Source organism: Manis javanica, chromosome 6, assembly GCF_040802235.1.
Source record: "Manis javanica isolate MJ-LG chromosome 6, MJ_LKY, whole genome shotgun sequence".
NCBI lineage: Eukaryota > Metazoa > Chordata > Mammalia > Pholidota > Manidae > Manis > Manis javanica.
Genome location: NC_133161.1, coordinates 43227460 through 43246667, shown reverse-complemented (window position 1 = coordinate 43246667; position 19208 = coordinate 43227460). Strand labels below are relative to the sequence as shown.

At 41.5% G+C, this 19208-nt stretch overlaps 1 protein-coding gene across 3 annotated transcripts in view; it reads left to right on the top strand.

The window, feature by feature from the left end:
- FKBP9 (FKBP prolyl isomerase 9) overlaps window positions 1-19208 on the top strand; it is a 34165-nt gene that overhangs the window by 7934 nt on the left and 7023 nt on the right. For 2 of the 3 annotated variants that reach the window (XR_012132207.1, XM_017672648.3), the window contains exons 2-7: window positions 764-909; window positions 1288-1477; window positions 2132-2277; window positions 5387-5576; window positions 10266-10411; window positions 17273-17459. Coding sequence is in view for 2 of the 3 variants with exons in the window: in XM_017672648.3 (XP_017528137.2) it covers window positions 764-909; window positions 1288-1477; window positions 2132-2277; window positions 5387-5576; window positions 10266-10411; window positions 17273-17459 (1005 nt within the window). In the remaining variant the exon portion in view is untranslated. The remainder of the gene's footprint in view (window positions 1-763; window positions 910-1287; window positions 1478-2131; window positions 2278-5386; window positions 5577-10265; window positions 10412-17272; window positions 17460-19208) is intronic. The other variant, XM_073238623.1, reaches the window with a different exon arrangement.

Below are 19208 nucleotides of genomic sequence, written 5' to 3'. Positions count from 1 at the left end.
ATATTTTCTTGTTGATCACCTTGTGGATTTTCTCACATGTATCTCTGTAAGTAAATTCAGAATGGCATTATTTTATACTGTGGCTCTGTAACCTGCACATTCCTCTTGACGTGTATGTCCTTCCATGCCAGTGCAGAGAGATCTGTTATTTTATATGGGAACAAAGCATTTTATTGTATGTCCTTGCCTTAAATGCAGTCAGTGCCATATCCTTGAATTCTAAGTTATTTCCAGTGTTTCATTGTTATAAACCAAGCCCTGTAGTCATTTTCTTAAACACAGCATCTGAAACTCTGTGGGTTTCTCTGCCAGTTTTTTATACTAGGCAAAGTCCATATCTTGGATGTCTTCATATCCCCCAAGCACCCAGCATAGTCTCCTCATGGGAAAACCCTTGTAGGTTGCTGAGTTTCACATTCAGGAGGCTGAGAGCATTGGTCACAGCCATGATTCTGTTCTTCATCTTCCAGCATAAGGCCAACTAATTTTTTAGTGGAAGAATTGGTAGCTATTGTGCAAAGTTGACTTAATTTACATTTTTTTTTGTACAGAGTTATGTGTTGCTTATCTGACTAGATTTGCTGGCAATATTCAAGGCAATTTTAAAAAGTACAGCCCTACAAGCACTGTCCAGTGAACACATTTCCTTTAACTCCTCCAGTGGCTTTTTGCTCTGCAGTGACCTTCTCATTTTCACTGGTTTCACTAAGGGAAGGATTAATTCATACTTTTCTTTCTCTTGCTCTACCTTTCCGGTTTTCAGCTATGACAGAGATTCCACTTTCAACGTGTTAGTGGGAAAAGGACAACTGATCACAGGGATGGACCAAGCTCTGGTCGGAATGTGTGTAAATGAGAGGCGTTTTGTGACGATTCCCCCAAAACTTGCCTATGGAAGTGAAGGAGTTTGTAAGTTTTTGTTCCGTGTTTATAAACATATCTGCAGAAACAACCAGAACATTGGCAGAGAATCTTTGGAAGCTTTAGATTAGGGAAAATGAGAAGCAACAAACACACACATACTCATAGGCACAGCTAAAATTTCATCTTAGGCTGATTTCTCCTAGATATGAAAGAAGGTGTTATTAACATAGGTATACTGATGTTACCCTTGTGAGAGGAAAATTTGTTTTTTCTGTTTCCTTTTAATTTCCTTTGGAGAAAAGAGGGAAGGTGCATGGTCCATCTTAGTTCATAGCAGTGACCCCCCTTGAACCCTTTAGCATCATCCTATGTGTTTGGCTGAAAGGCAGCAGCTTCTCAGTGTGAACTCTCTTTAATTTTTAGCTGGTGTGATCCCCCCAGATTCAGTGCTTCATTTTGATGTACTTCTGATGGATATTTGGAATTCTGAAGATCAGGTTCAGATTCACACTTATTTCAAGCCCCCCAGTTGCCCTCGGACCATCCAGGTGTCTGATTTTGTAAGGTATCACTACAATGGGACATTCTTGGATGGGACACTGTTTGATTCAAGGTAAGTGCCTCCATTTAGGGTAGTGAAATGCCCCTTAGTTCCTTCCATCTCACCTGATTTTTATGCCCCTGGAGAAACCAGAAAAGTCTGGTTTCCAACTTTTACAGCACCAACTTCTTTACTTAAGGTTTTTGGTTAATGTTTCATGTTTCACAGTACCAGAGTCAGCATTTTCATACATCTTAGAAAAATCTAAGAGCAAGGTTTATCTAAATTAACATATTTTGAGATCTCGTCATCAAGTAACAGGCCGTATTCCAAGTAGGTTCATGCATTTTTTGGTTTATTTTTATGGTTTTTCCATGGATGGCGGGGAGAAAGCTGAATGTATATGAAACTACAGAGAAGTGCAGAAGTAAAGTACTCAGCCAGAGAACAATGAACCCTTTGGGCTTTCCTCTCATGATCATGTTTGGTTAGATAGACTAGCAGGCCTGTTTTTGTGGAACACTGTGGCTTAATGCTACACTTTTCATGTCTTCCTTAACTTGAGGATTTCTGAGTTTGGGAGCAAAGATCCCATAAATGCCTGTCTCTGGGGATGGGGATGAGTTCACCATTTAGCTTAGATCTGGATTACCAAAACCTTCCCATGGGATGAATTAGAAACACCCTCATGACATGGAACTTTTCCCCTTTCTCATTGGTTTTCAGTCACAATCGCATGAGAACATATGATACGTATGTGGGAATCGGCTGGCTGATTCCCGGAATGGATAAAGGGCTGTTGGGGATGTGTGTGGGGGAAAAGCGCATCATCACCATACCTCCTTTTCTGGCCTATGGAGAAGATGGAGATGGTAAGTCCTTTCCATTCCTCAAGCCACCCTCATCTGTCCTTGCTTTTATTGTAGTGATTAATGTAACTTACCACGTGAAACCCACCAGACCTTCTGGTCTAGACTTGCGCTATCCACCATAGTAGCCACTAGCTATATAGGACTGTTTATACTTAAAATTAAATAAAATGTAAAATTCTGTTCCTTAGTCACACTGCCACTTTTCATGTACTTAGTAGCCACATGTTACTAAGGGCTACCACACTGGACAGTTCAGATACAGAGCATTTCCATCACTGCAGAAAGTTCTGTCTAGCAGTGCTGGTCTAGATCACCTGCTATCCGAGGACTGAGTTGCATAAACCTCCACATATTCATGATCCTCGGTGTCCCTAAGTTAGCCATCTGCTACTGCCTCCTCAGCTGTAACCTTGGGCACCAACCTCTCCAGCCTGCATTTTCCCATCTGTGAAATGGAATTTGAATTAGACAGTCTAAAGGCTGTTAACACCAAGGTAGAATTTAGCATCTGATGCCAGAATCACCATATTTTCTCTGATTCATAGCCCCACAGTGGGTTTTACCTGTGGTATTAGTTCCTTGCAGACAAATGCAAAGCATAATGCTAGGAAAAAAACAGTAATTTGAACTAGTGTCCCGTTTGTAGTTTTACTGTGAGGAAAAACAGAATATTAGCTGGTAAAGTTTCTCAGTTACTCATATATGAATTTCAGGCACATTTAATCATAGTGACAGGCTGACACAACAAAAAGATCTCTGGGCATTTAAACAAGCAGATATATGTAGTTAAGAATGGACATGAAAACATGATGTTATTAAGAAGTTTACTGACAGTGCTACCTGACTTAACTAACCCCCAATAGAATGTTTTCCAAGCTGTGTTTCCTGGCTTTGTAGGTCTACAGAGCAGGAGGAGAGGGGAGCCTGAGAGGATGGGGCTTAGCCTTCTTCCCTGCCCACCTCCATTGCAGACCGTTTCTTTAAAAAAGCAGGGTGGGTGGAGATTCCCTGCTAAAAGAAAAATAAAGTTTGAAAACAACAGCTCTAAATATGTCTTAATTCTCCCCTCCCTGAGATATGTGATCATTCTTACTGATGCTCAAATTGTCTCAACCTTGGCCAGTGGAAGTTCATTTCCCTTGAATCCCAAATCCTTTTGACATCATCCACATGCATATGATGTATATAATAAAACTAGATACCTACTCTAATATGAGGACTATTATTCATTTATTATAAATGAATAATTAATTTAAATATTTAAAATAAATAGCTTATTTAAAATAGTTGTTTTGTAATACTTTTTAATTTAGTATTGTGCTCAGGTGTCCAGGTCTAGCTAAGGTATGATATGGGAATTACAGCTCAATAAAGTTGTTAAAAAAAACCCCAAATATTCATTTAGTACATGATAATGCTAGAAAAACTTAAACCCTGGAGTTAACTTAAGGCTTTCTTTTTTCTATTAAATTAAAAGATAGAGAAAGTACGAAAGATTAAAATTCGCACACACACACACACCCTTCAAAAATTGGCCACACCTTGCATTCCAGAGACTGACTCAGCAGCCCACCTTCTGCAGATTTCACCACTCCCCTGAGGGCAAGGAGTCAGGGTGGGCTCTGCCAAAGAGCCAATCGAAGGAGCCGAGGCCTGGCTTGCCGTCTTCACTTGTCCAGGCCTACTCCTCTGCATGGTATTACCAGTGGTAAGGGTGTTGAGGTTGGTGGTCTGTTAGTTAACTTTCTTTTATCCCAAAGTTCTGGATTTAGAGTTATTTAGTGGTTGATGTTGATCTTTGCAGGAAGACCTAGTACCCAATGATCTCTTCATGTGGATTATCATTGTGCATATATTCAATAAAATCCCCAATATTAGGAATATCCAAGCCAAGCCTTACCATCCAGATGTGAGATAGAGATGATTTAAGGACTATTTTTATTTTGGATTGTGGGTGCCATTTTTTTCTTTAATCTCAGCTAGCTTTAGTTTAATTTATATCTTGTTTCAGATGCACTGAAAATGTTGAGTTTTGCATTTTGCGTCTTAAAAGAATTGACTGTTTAGTTCCAAAGAAAAAGTCTGTAGTGCTCTCCAGAACCAGATCCAGGCTTTGGAATTTATGCCTTTAAGTGTCTGTGATTTGCATTTGTACCCAAACAGAAACCCACAGAGGCATGTATTTGGGTTTGCATGTGGGTGCATATTCACCCACATAGAGCCTTGATCTGCCAGCACAAGCACAGAAAATATGTTTACTGTAGTCTCATGTCATGAATAACAGTTTGTTCCTTTTTTTGATGAAGTTAGGCTTCAAATTATATCTGCCACTATTTACAATAGCCAAGATATGAAAGCAACCTAAGTGTCCATCAGTAGATGAATGGATAAAGAAGATGTGGTACATATACACAATGGAATATTATTCAGCCATAAGAAGAAAACAAGTCCTACCATTTGCAACAACATGGATGGAGCTAGAGGGTATTATGCTCAGTGAAATAAGCCAGCAGTAAAAGACAAGTACCAAATGATTTCTCTCATTTGTAGAGTATAACAATGAAACAAAACTGAAGGAACAAAGTAGCAGCAGACTTACAGACTCCAAGAAGGGACTAGTGGTTACCAAAGGGGAAGGGTTGGGAGGGTGAGTGGGGAGTGAGTGAGAAGGGGATTGTGGGGTAACATGATTGGTGCACAAGGTGTGTGTGGGGTCACCGGAAGACAGTGTAGCTCAGAGAAGACAAGTAGGGACTCTGTGACATCTTACTACACTGATGGACAGTGATTGCAATGGGGTGCTGGTGGGGACTCAATAATAAGGGTGAATGTAGTAACTGCATTGTTTTTCTTGTGAAACCTTCATAAGAGTGTATATCAGTGATACCTTAATAAAAAAGAAATTATACCTGCCGGCCCATGGTTGAACAACATGGTGAGAGAGCATATGTAGGCACCACGGGGGACCATCCAAGATGTGGAAGAACATTTATTTCCTTGGCTTGGGAACTTCAAGGACTGAGTAGCACCAACACCATGCGTGTCGAGTTATAAAGTACTTCCTGAATGTTGCTTCCTGATTTCATCCTCCTCCTCCATTCCCCTCTAGGGAAAGACATTCCTGGACAGGCATCTCTGGTGTTTGATGTTGCATTATTGGACCTCCATAACCCCAAGGATGGCATTTCCATTGAGAACAAGGTAGTACCTGAAAACTGTGAGCGACGAAGTCAAAGTGGGGACTTTCTCAGGTATCATTACAATGGCACGCTTCTGGATGGCACCTTCTTTGATTCCAGGTAAGGAGGCAACTGGAGCCTTCACTCACCAGAACATCTTATTAAATATAGTCTGCTTCTGCCTAGACCGTTCTCTGAATGCCCTGTCAGTGTTAATCTGTGGTTGGTATTTTCATCTCCAATACAGATTTCTGTTTTCTGATACCGAGTTCCTTCAGAGGTCGTCAGACCAGGCTCTTCCTTGGGTCCTACCGCAGATGAGTCTGCAGGAAAACAGGGGAGCTTCCCCCTGGGCTCCCACCATGCCATTACGCTGTGCTCAGCTATCTGAATACACACCAACTGTGGGGTCCAAGATGGGAAGTGGGCGGAAGTGAGGTCCAGAGGATCGATGAGAGGAGAACAGACTTGGTGCCCAGTGACCTAGGTTCTACTTCCTGTGTGTGGTATCTTGGACAGCCTTTGACCTCCCTGGGCTTTCGTTTTTTCCGCTATTAGCACTTTTCTCAGCGAAATGGTTAGAGTCAAGGGTAAAGCTTGTGAGAGTGCTTTACGATCTTTAAAGCCTGATTTGCTGGAGAGAACTGGTTCAGCTCCCTTCCTGATGCTGCAGAGGCTGACTGCCATGACTCTGTTGTGATTCCATCTTGTTTTGTTTATCAGGCTCAGCCTGCAGTTGTGCAGATGGCTCAGAGCCCAGCCTGGCGGCAGGCTGTTCGGTATGTCTTGCTCATTCAAGTGGCATGTGTTTTTGGAAACCACGCCTTTAGTTCCCAGTAGAGCAAACAAGTAGTGACAGCAATCTACCTGTTTCTCTGAGGTAATAAGCTATCAGTTCATTTAGTCATCCAAAACACACCATACCGAAGAATTTTTATATGGTGTTACCTTATTTGAATAACACATCCCTCTTTTCCTAAGGTCTCTTAATTTTTCATTTGTTTTTTTTTTTGAGAAAAAGTAATAGTCACATGGTTCAAAATAAAACAAAATATTCATTGAGATATGTTATACTGCTCGTCCCTGCCTACCTCACATTCTCCTCTCCCCTAGCCACTTAGAGTTAACCACTTTTATTAATAATTTTCTTTTTTATTCTTCCAGTATATGGATTTTTTTTCTAATCCAGATATAAGGAAATACAAATATTATCTTATTTTCTTCCCTTTATAGTATCTAACATTATGTACATTATGTTATGTATTATATACACTGTTTCGCTTCTGGCTTTTTTTCACTTTGGGGTTTCTCCATGCTCATGCATAGAGAGAAGTCATTTATTTTTTTATGTCTGCATAGTGTTTCATTGGTGGGTATACCAAATTTAACCATTCCCCTACTGATGAATAGTTGAGTTCTTTTTATTTTTTCTATTATAAGAAAATCTGTGAGTGTGTGCATTATGTGTTACATACAAACTTGGTTCTGTCCTTTATTCCCTGAAATTATATTTCTAATAGAAAGGCCATTTTTTTTAGTGTACAGATTTCTTTTCACATTAATGGAACCTCAGTTTTCTAGGTTTAAAGCAACTTTCCATGTTAATGCGCTGGGATCTGGTCCATCTTAACAGCTGCATAATATTTTATTATGTAGATTTGCCTTAATTTAAGTAATCCATCCCTATTGTTTTCTACCTTTTGACATTCTAAGCAGGGCTGCAGTAATTATTTGTGAGGCTAAATCTTAAGATGTAAGATTGTTTCCTTGGGTAAAATTTCTATAAAAATCTATGGGTGAAAGGTTATATGTGTTTTTACAGCTTTTGATATACACTATGGTTTTACTCCCCATCACTGTCTAAGACTGACCCATTCCCTGCAGACTCAGTAGCACTGAGAATCATTTTTAATTCATATTTGCCAATTTATAGGATAAAAATGGAACCTTATAGTTTTAATCTGAATTTCTTTGAATTGCTGTTGAGGTTGAAATTCGTTCAACTGTTTATTGACTGTTTGAATATCTTCATTTGTGGTTTACCTGTTTATGTCTTTTGGCTGTTTTTATAGGGAGGGCATGGTATTTGTCCTGTTCTTATTGATTAGAGATCTCATACATTAAATATATTAACACTTTTATGGTTACATACTGTTGAAAGCATATCTCTGATTATTTGCATTTTTATTTTGGTTTTTGTGATTTTGGCCCTATTTAAATGTAAACTTTTTATGTTACATACATTCAACTTTTCCATTATTGTTCCCTTTATTCTTGTATTAATTCTTATTTTTCTGTCTTTCCTGTCTCTGGGGACTGCCCCCTCCCCCTAGAATATATGAATATTTGCCTGTATTTTCCTGAGGCCCTTTTATTCTTCTTTCAGTTCTTTTTTCCTGGGTCCCTTTTAATTGTTTTATTTTTTTATGTTTTAAAATAGTCTCCATTAGAATTTTTATTTTAAAAAGTATTATGTTCTTATTGTATAAGCAAAACACAGAATTGCATAATAAATTGTAATAATTTCCTATCAACCCCTTCCATGCTCACCACCCTGAGGTAAATATTAATAAGCTTGCATTGCATTTCTCCATGCTTATAAATGCTTTCATGTTTAAATCTTCAATTCATCTGGAATTCATTGTGGTATTCCGTGTGACAGTAAGGATCAAAATTCTGTTTTTCCAGATGCTTGGCTAGTTTTTCCATCCCCCTTTACTGAATAACTCAGTCTTTCCTTCACTCATCTAAAATGTGACTTTTATTATGTACCAAGTTCTTATATATACTTTTGGGTCTTTGTCTAGAATTTTTGTCCTTTCCATTGATTTAGCTATTCCGGAGCCAGTATCACCTTTAACTATTATTGCTTTTCTGTTTGTATGGTAGAGAGTGATCTTTCTCTTTTTTAAAATATTGTTTTTTTCCTACCAAGTCCAAGTGACGCACTGACATGGTTCAAAGTCCTGAAAGAATAAAAGGGTATAAAATGAAAAATTTCCCTCTTGTCCTTGTCCCTCAGTCAGCCAGGTCCCCTGTGTTATTAATGCCATAGGTCTTCCTTTACACACAATGAAATACATATACATATTCTCCCATTTAAATTTTTCACAGGAATGAGAATTTGATATGTCCTGCACTTTCAAAATAGTATTCTTAATTGTTTCTTTTTCCAAATGAATTTTAGAGTCCCTTCCCCCATGCATACCTGTCGAATTTTGATTGAAACTGTTTCAGAATTTCCAAATTAGTTTGGGGGCCATTGACAACTTTCTAATTCCCAGCTTTCCCATTGGGGACCATGATGATTTTCCATTTATTTAAGTCATCTTTGAAAATAATTCGAAGTTCTCTACACCTAAAGTCCACTCTGCTCCTCCATTCTCTTTGCTGAGGCTCTCCCCTGCCTCTGGCCCCTGCTGTTACCCCAGCGCCCTTTCTCTGTGCTGATCCCCACATCCCTCAGGCACCCCTCAGGGTCTGCCGACTCCCTCCACCCCCGGAAACTGCTGAGTGCTCCACCTGGCGGCTCTCGCTCCACGTGACAGCCCTTTGCAAGGCACCCATCCTGAGAGGGGCCTCCTCTTCCCTGAACAACCAGCGCTGGGCTGTCCTCCACTGATGATCGCCAAGTGCCTGCCAGAGAGGTAGTAACCTGGGGACAGAGTGAGGCCTGGAGGACGCTAGAGAGACAAGCCTGCCTGCCTTTGCTGTTGTGTTTCCACCCTGGCCTTCCTGGCCGCGTGAGGGGATAAGGTCTGGAGCTCCTTAATGCAGGGGAAAGGGTACTTCTGCACAGCCGCCTGCAGGGTGCAATGCAGATAATCTGCTTCCCAGGTGAGGAGAATTGTCTGTTCCTATTCCTTCATTCCCCTTGGCTTTGTGGTCTCTGAGGGGTGTTGATAAGGGAGAGCCCCTCCCAGCTCACTGGCCCCCTCTGCTGGCGGTCCTCTCTGAGGCAGTCACCCTGTGGCTGTGTTGGATAAGGTAGTGTTGGAACTGACTGGCTCTTTCAGGACAGGCTTTTTGCCACATCTGCGGCAGGTAACGTAGGGTAATGGGTGAAGATCACTATGGTTCAGCTTTTGGTAGTAGACGTGGCATATGCGGTCTTCTTACTTTGTGTTCTGGAGTCATCAGGCCTTGGGGAATTGGTTCCTGTTTTCAATTTCACAGTAATTGGACTCAATTGGCAATTTATACAGAGGCCGGATCTCTCTACTGAGCAGAATGCCTGGCCTCTTGCCAAGCACTTGGGAAGCCCAAGGGCTCACCAAAAGGTAGCTTAGTGACCAGGGGCTGAACCAAGGAGAGCTCCTCCCGGCTCTGGTACAGACTGCAGAGTTAAATTGCTCTCAGTATAGATGCTACTTTCCTGGCAATCCAAGTATTCATGTCCACATGTCCAGGTGTTCTTCTCTTTGTGACACATTCTCAGTTTCTTATAAGGGCTACCCCTGATGCTTGTTTCATTAAGTTGACATGGTCACCGAGCATATGGTCCGATTTCTATTAGTTCTATTTCCGTGGGGTTGCTTCTGGCCACCCTCAGCCCATCATAACCTGGCCGAACCAGAGGGCTGAAAGGCTTCTTTCTGGGGCTGTTCCTGGCACAGCTGCTCCTGTGCTGGGTGTGGGTTCTTGTTTGCCATTTCAGGGGAGCCTGTTTCCTGTGTCCTCATATTTTGTGGGTCACCCTATTCCAGGGCCCGGAGGCCTCTGCATTCCTGTCGCCTCTTGGAACCAACTAATGTACACAGCAGCTGTGGTGTCCCTTGGGAGGAACCTCTTTTCTATCTTCTCTTCCAGCTATTCGCGGAACCGTACCTTTGACACATACATCGGGCAGGGCTACGTGATTGCAGGAATGGATGAAGGTTTGCTAGGTGTTTGCATCGGAGAGAAGCGGAGGATTGTGGTCCCTCCTCACCTCGGCTATGGAGAGGAAGGAAGAGGTGAGCTGGCTGCCTTCCTAAGGTTAAACTAAGTGGCACTAGCTGGCTGCTTCCAAGCAACCAGGACTTCCTCAGAGCCAAAATGTTGAAGTTAAAGTCCAACTTAAAACTTAAATGCCCAAATAGCTTCAGTTTCTAGAAATGTTCTATTATTTCCCCTTTACCCCACAGGTGGCCCATTTTCCTTTTGAAAACTTTTAGACCTATACCAAAGTTGGAAGAAATGTGCAGTGAATTCTGCTTAGATTCACCAATTGTTAACAACTTGCTATATTTATTTTTTTCTCTATACCGTGACATTTTTTGTTGTTTTGAACCATTTGAAAGTAAATTACAAACCCCCCTTTTTGGTTTTTATTTTTAACAACTTTATTGAGGTGTAGATTATATACCGTAAAAATCACCTATTTTAAGTATACAATTCAGTGACTTTTAGTAACTGTAGTGAGTTGTGCAACCATCGCCCTAATCTAGTTTTAGGACATTTTTGTCACATTAGTAGCAAACTCCCTTTTAAAAATTAAACAAGTAATACATGTTGACTTAAGAAAAAAGAAAATACAGATAAACAAACAAAACTCTCCCATAATCCCACCACCAGGAATAAACATTGTAACGTGGTAGGCAGACTGGTGTCCCCAAAAGATGTTCATATCTAGCCCCAGAACCTATGAATATGTTACTTTATATGGTAAAAGGGACTTTGCAGATGTGATTAAGGTAGGGATCTTGAGATGGGGAGATTATCCTGGATCATCTGGGGGCCTTGATGTACTTAAAAGAGTCTTTTTAAGAGAGAAGCTGGAGGAAAAAGCATGAAACAGTTCTCTCCTGAAGCCTCCAAAAGGAACACATCCTCGCTAGCACGCTGAATTTAGACTTTTGACCTCCAGAGTTATGATGATAAATTTGAACTGATTTAAGCCACCAACTTTGTAGTGATTTGTTACAACAGCAGTAGGAAACTAATACAACCATGGAGTGACTATCCTTTTATGCTTTCGAATATATGCAAATCTATGGAGGTAAAAGGAAATACACAGCCACCTACACTAATAGATACCGACAAAAATGGGATCATCTATACATATTACTTTGTAAATTTCTCCACCTAACTTTTTGTGAACATCTTTCTAGGCCAACAGATACTTTTTAATGATTGTATAGTATTCCAAACCATTTTCTTTCTTAATTACGTTTTTTACTCATGTACTATTATTGATAACTTAAGAATAGTTGATACAGTATTTATTTTGCTTTTGTATTCTTTTTTGCTGATGGATTCTGGTTGCTGGCTGTACACATTCATTTTATTAACCTTCTTCTGACTACTACTGATATATCATGTGGATCTTTGGAATTTTTTTAGTAGGGTTTGTCCAGAAGATCTAAGAAACATGAAATATCAGATTGGTTGGAAACTAGCATGTACTGTGGAGAAACTTTTTTTCTTCTTGACTTAAATTTCTGATTTATAAATCTGCAATGGATCACAGCTTAAGTAAGACTCCTTCAACAGGCCTTGCTTCATGTCCTGTTTGTCTGGCGTTGTTTTATAGCATGTAAACTTATATTTCTAATCAAATACATATAGAAATAGACAAATACTTTCAGAGGATTCATGTTTTTTTTATGCCCTCAGGAACAAATTGTTTCTCTAAAAAGAATATATTAATGGAAAACATTTGCTTAAATTACTCTTCTCCTCTTGGCTTTCTATCAAGTATGAGACAGAGCTGTTGAGAACAATTATAAAAGGCTCTGGGAGGCATTTGAAGGCCCATAAATTTTCTGGGCATGAGGCTGCTTCCTCCTGAATCATATGTTACCAGGGCAGGAGGGGCACCCTGACGTGTGACACCCAGGTCTCCAGGCCTCTGTCCTCTGGATTAGCACCTCTGGCTTCTGTGTGTGATTTGCGATTTGCATAGGACCTTGTGCATCTCCCTAAAAAGGGTGTCAGGACACGGAAGACATTTGTGGTTTCCTTACCACATACCACAGGGCCAGACACAGAGTAAATCTTCAGTAAATACTTACAGAATAAAGCAATATGCTGGGCTCATGTGGAGTTCTCAGGGCTCCATTACGGACATTTCATTTTGTGGTAGCCACTTTTCCCTGCAGGGTTGGTAGAGGGGAGGGAGTAGGCTTTCCTGAAAGGGTCTGGCCCTTTCTACTGTCTGCTTTGTTTCATGGGGTCAGCCCTGAATTTAGGGTACTCGAATTTGTTTGCAGCCCTGAAGGGGGGAATGGATTCTACCTGAGGGTTTGTGAAAGCATCACTTTCTCAATGGTTTTCTGTTTCTCAATTTCCAGATTACCTTTCAAGACCTCTTTTAGGAAAGAGAGGGAAACAACTAGTATTTTATCCTCTGTGTGTCAAGGACTTCTTGCCTATGAACTCTCAAACCTTGAAATAGTTCTTAGTTGAGATAATGAGGCCCAGAGAGGTTGAGTCATTTGCCCAAGACCACAATAGCTAATTAGTAATGGAGCTGTAGGCCAAGGGGGAAGAACGGGTTTCCAGTAGGCAGTGGCTTGCTGATACCCATACACGGAGAACTGACAGCTCCAACCAGAAGTCCCAGAGCCCTTGGAGGAAAACCACAGCCACTGAGTGCTGCAGTGTTTCCTTCTGGCAGCGCTAGCCACTGCCTTAGTTTTTGTTATCTGTGCCCTTTCTTGAGGAGGCACTCTAGCGGAGGAAAGGGAATGTCCATTCAGTTACGGGTTTATTCTGTGAGGAGGCTGGTGTTGGGGCCATAAAGAAATGTTAGATTCCTTTTCACCTGTTCACTGGCCAGCATGTTGTCCTGCACTCCCGATGCTTTGTGGAAGGCAGAGCAGGATAGGGGGAAGGGGGTCGGGGGCTGCTGGCTTCCTGGGGCAGGTGGGATCCTGTGGCTTGAGGTCTGGTCTTTATTTTTTGTATGCCCAGAAACCCCATCTGCCCATTCATCAAAGATTTATTAAGTGCCTTCATGACCAGGTACTGCTCTAAGTGCTGGGGACTCAGCCAAGAAAAAAGACAAGCAAAACTCCCAAGCCCACCCAGACCTTATGTTCTTGTCAATGAGTCAATAGATGTGTGAGTTTGGGCCTTAATCAGGCACCTGGTAGACTAACTCATGTTAACTTCCAGGAGCTGATGTACAACCCGGATGCTTAAGAGTTACTTAACAGGGTGTCATTAACCTCTTCCAGGATCAGAATCTGTGGGCATGGAATCCCTGGGACCTGAGTGGCTGCTTATTAGGAAAGAACTGGACAAACTGGTGTCCGTGCCCAGGGAAGTGGGTGGTCTGGGAACGTGTTCCTTTTGGCCTTGAGAAAGGCCTGCATCTGTCTGAATGTGCCTTTGAGGGGAGATTAAATTTGCCCTGGCTAAGTGCTGGCAGGTCCTGTCGTAGGTGTCCCACTCTGGGTCCCATCCACATGTGTTTTCTTCCGAGCGGTTCATGGAGCTGTCAAGCCACAGCTTTCTTTTCCATCAATCCCGACCGCACTGCGACCACGGCCTGCACTTGGTCCTCTTCATAGAGATGGACTATCCTAAGTCTCTCAGCTGCTCTCATATAGACCATTTAGGACAGCGTTCTTTCAACGTGTCTGTCGTTTAGAACCCCCTGGAAAACTTTTAAAAAAATGCAGTGCCAGGTCCTGCTGTTCTCAAATATTGATGTATGTAATATACATAGTTACCATTTTAATCAGTTGTAAGTATACAATTCAGTGTTACTAAATATAATCACAAGCTTGTCTGACCACCACCACTATCTATACCTAAAACTTTATTTTTATTTTTTTAATTGAAATATATTTGACATGTAACATTGTGTAAGTATAAGGTATACCACATACCGATTTGATACACTTATTACCACAGTGTGATTATCACCCTGGATTTAGCTAACACTTCTGTCATGTCATACATGATCATTTCTTCTTGGTGATAGGAATGATTAAGGTCTAGTCTCCTAACAAAATAGCAGCAGACTCAGAGACTCCAAGAAGGAACTAGTGGTTACCAAAGGGGTGGGGTGTGGGAGGGCGGGTGGGGTGTGGGAGGGAGAAGGGGATTGAGGGGTATTATTTTTAGTACACATGGTGTGGGGGATCACGGGAGAACAGTGTAGCACAGAGACGGCACATAGTGAATCTGTGGCATCTTACTACACTGATGGACAGTGACTGCATTGGGGTTTGGGTGGGGACTTGATAATATGGGTAAATGTAGTAACCACATTGTTTTTCATGTGAAACCTTCATAAGATTATATATCAATAATACATTAATTAAAAAAATGTTTATCAAATGAAAAAAAAAGGCTGAGAATGACTTTAAATCTGAAAGAAAAAAAAAAAGATCTTGTATCCTAGCAAGCTTGGTGTCTGTAATCAGTATACTGTGCATTAGATTGCCAGGACTTAATGATCTACTAGTTGTAAGTTTGTACCCTTAAGTAACATCTCTACTGTTCCCCCACCCCACAGCCTTGGTAACCACTGTTTTACTCTGTTTTTACGAGTTCTGACTCTTTTAATTCTATGTATGAGTGATACCATATTATATTTGTCTTTCTCAAAGTCTGACTTCTCCCACTTAGCACGATGGCCTCAAGGTCCATCCATTTTGTCTCACCAAAACTTTTTCATCGTCCCCACCATAAACTCCATATCCATTAAACAGTAACTGCCCATTTCCTCCTCCCCACCACCTCTGGCAACCACCCTTCTGCTTTCTGGCTCTATGAATTTACCTATTCTAGGTGTAAGTGGAATCATATAATATTTTTCCTTCGTGTATGGCTTAGTTTGCTTAGCATAATGTTTTCAAAGTCCATCTGTATTTTAGCATATATCAATATTCATTCCTTTTTATTGCTGAATAACATTCTATTATATGGCTATACCACATTTTATGTGTCCATTCGTTGGCCAGTGAGCTGGTCCCCACCTTTTGGCTATCGTAAATAATGCTGCTGTGAAAACTGGTGTACAGATACCTGTTAAAATCTCTACTTTTAATTCTTTTGAATCTACATCTAGGAGAGAGATTTTTAATTTTTTATTGAGATATAAATTCACATAATTTAAAATTCACTGTTTTAAAGTGTCCAGTTGGTGGGTTTTAGTATTCACAAGGTTGTACAGCCATTATACTAATTCCATGTCTCCTCACTCCAAAAAGAAACTGCATACTCCTTAAGCAGTCACTCCGCATTCATGCATACACTCACACCCCCACATCTGGTAATCATTAATCTATTTTCTGTCCCTGTTCTGAACATTGCACATCAATGGAATCATGCAGAATGATTTCGTGTCTGGCTTCTATCACTTAGCATAATGTTTTCAAGGTTCATTCCTAGTTGATTTTAATGGGCAACCAAGGTTGAGAAACCAGTGTTCTGGTTCGACAGTCACTCACCCTGTTAGTGTGGCTAGCTTCCCACATAGAGCAACCCTAAGCCCTGGTTCTGAGCAACCTATGTGGCAGTCTGCAATACCTGTTTCTGGTGGGAAAGCTCCTGCACCCTGTTACCACTCATCAGCAACTCCCCATCACTAGTGAATATCAGGCACCTGAGTTCTGCTATAAAGGCAAAGCTTCTCTAACGACTACTTTAGAAATTTTGTGCAACCCCCAAAATCTATGCCTCAGTTTACTCATCTCTAGGTTGGGCATATGGGATTGTAATGAGAATTAAATAAGTTAATACACATAAAGCACTTAGAAAAGTGCCTGGTACTTAATAAGTGTATATGTTAGACAGCATTAAGTGTATATGTTAGACAGCAACTGAAAAACAGACACAGAAAAGTACATGGCAGGGGCAGGGGGCAGGGAGGGGCCGCTGGTGTTCACATAGCTTATCTCCATCTGAATTCTGTCTATAGCTGTGTTGTTTTCTTGAACAAGTTATATCATCTCTGTGTTGGTTTTTCTTATCTATAAAATGGTAATATAAATAGTATACATCCTTGATTCTAAGTTGTAAGTAACACCATTTACAAAATTTTTATATTAAACTTTTCTGCAATCATCTGGGTGTGTGTTGAATAACTGATGCATATGTTTAAGGTGTGCTTCGGACCCCCAGGTCCCTGAGAAGCTATCATTAAATTCATGAAGCGAGTTCTAATCCTGGATTTATGGTAATACCTCACAAGTTTGCGGCAGGGATTTAATTAGAAAATGAAAAGGACTTTTGTTAAGTGTGTAAAACATTGTTCAGTTGTGAGGTGCTGTATTCAAAAGTGGAGATAATGGAGAAGAAAAGCATATTGATGGTTTTGTATAGGACGAGTAGGATGTGTTGTGAAAGTACTCTGAATGTTAGGTGTACTGTATCGTGAAGGGTGGATGTGACCAGTTTTGGCTAGGTATTGTTCTCCCATGTCGTTTCTCTTAGTTTTAGTTCTCTTATGCAGTGATAGGGCCCTGCGGTGATTTCCACCCTCCAGCTGATGTTCCCATCTCACCTCTACCTCTGGCAGGAGCAGCACAGCCTTAGATTGTCTGAGCTTTCATTTTCTTACTGTGATGAAGCTAGCCATAAATTGCTCAGGCTTGGTGAGTTTGGAGCGCATCACCTTGAACTGTAGTCCAAACTGCGCTCCTAACAGCGCGTGACCCTGCACAAGTCCATGACTTAGTTTCCCCATCTATAAAATGAGGGGTAGGTCGCTTCTGCCTGCCTTCCAGCTTCAGTCGCCCAGTGTTCCCTGGGCTCCCAGGTCTGGGTCCCGCGTTCCCCACGGGAGGTCTGTGAGGACCCGCCTGGTGAGGCGGGAGGCGCAGGCGCTGCCCCTAGCAGGGCTCACCCACTCACTCACTCCCGCGTCTGTCCTTCAGGGGATATTCCTGGCTCGGCTGTGCTGGTGTTTGACATCCACGTGATCGACTTCCACAACCCTTCTGACTCCATCAGCGTCACCTCCCACTACAAGCCCCCCGACTGCTCAGTGCTGAGTAAGAAGGGGGATTACCTCAAGTATCACTACAACGCCTCGCTGCTGGATGGGACCCTGCTGGATTCCACGTAAGGGCAGTCGGATGGTGGGGGAATGAGCCTGGAGTTGTGTTCCCACCGTTCGCCTTTCATCAGCCACTGGTTGACAGCTCTATCTCCACACCTTCCCCACTGCAGAGAGCCAGCCAACACCCCCGCACGGGGCACTGTTCTGAGTTCCCCATGAATACTCTCCTCCTGCTCCTGTGAAACTGTCTTTGTGAAAACAGACATCACAACTGCTGTCTTTAAAAATTTACCTGCAGATGAAGTCCAGACTCTGGGGTCTGGCCATCAGGTCTTTGTCAGCTGTTCTGCTTCACTGCTTTCGCGTTCTGCTGGGGCCCATCTCCTGCCTCCCAGGCAGCCACGTGCAGTGGTGCAGGATGTGCACTGCTTACTCCCTTCTGGCCAGTTTCTGCCATGGCTTAAATGTATTCCCCTTCTCTCAAAATCTTTCCTTAATTCCTAGGAAGAATCAACTGCTTCCACTTCTGTAGTCTCATGATGTTTATTTTATGTGTTACCTCCTATTAGCTATCTATTTTTCTTTCTAATTCTTTTGCTGGTTTGAATACCTTAGGGACATTTAACATGTTTATTCATGTTTTTATTCCTTACACTTAGCCCAGAGCATAGCACAAAGGGAACATTTTATAAATGTTAATTGGCTGAGATGAATCTGAACACATATTAATAGGAATCAACAGTATAAGCTAGTATCATGCAGGTAAAAGGAGCTTTGCTTATTTTTCTGAATGTTCAGACTTATCTTATGATATAAATTAATACGATATATTCTCTTATTTGGGAAACAATTTCAGCCTTTCTTTATATCTCCATTTAAGTACATCCACTTCTATACAGAGCCTGACTTAGATTCCTAAGTTTGGTCTTGGGGAGAAACAAGGGCTTCTTATGAAGACGTGTGTGCTGCTGTATTTATTTTCCATGAGGAGGGGAGGGCCTTCTCTCCCTCCCACCAGTCCCTGTACCTTCTGGCTCCAGGTGGCAGTGTGTATGGCTGTGGAGAGCAAGGCCATGGAGACAGAGTCCTAGGGACATACTCTTCAGAAACATTTTTCTGGTGCTACGAGATCCTGTACACCAATGCATTTAGCATATTTCTTCAGATCTAACTAAAATGTATTGATTATTAGAAGCATCATTTTATATACCTCTAAGAAAGTAAAAATGCTGCCAAAAATAATGACATGCTGTCAATTGTAAAATGCATCTCAATTACATAGGTGTCAAAAGGTGAAAAAAAATATATTGTAGAATCAACGATGTAAATACTACCTCCTGGGGCAAATATTTATGGGGATATGACTTACAGTAAACCTCACACTAATATCAGGAGCCTTTGTAGCAGCAGGAGGAAACACAGCTTGTAGTTGTTTAGGGGATCAAGTGAATTTATGCAAATGAAAATGGCCCCCAAGGTTAGTACAGTCTGTGAGGTCAATGGCTTGCCGTCATCTCTTTTACCAACGTTCATATTCTTGTCTGGTACTCTTAGGTGGTGAAAAGAGGAAGTTAGGGGTGGAAAATGAACAACGGAATTCCTTCTCAGTGGGTTCAGGATGTGCTTCTCTTACAGGGTGCGGAGAGTCCGTCTTCCTGCTTTCTGATGTATCTGACGGATTCACGACACTCTTACAGAGTATTGGGAGCCCTATGATACTCTTTTCTCTTATCAGACTCCATCCTATGCCAGGAGAGTCATTTGTGTTAGCATGAAAATCTACACAGAGGAGCAACATCCAGGCGTCCCTG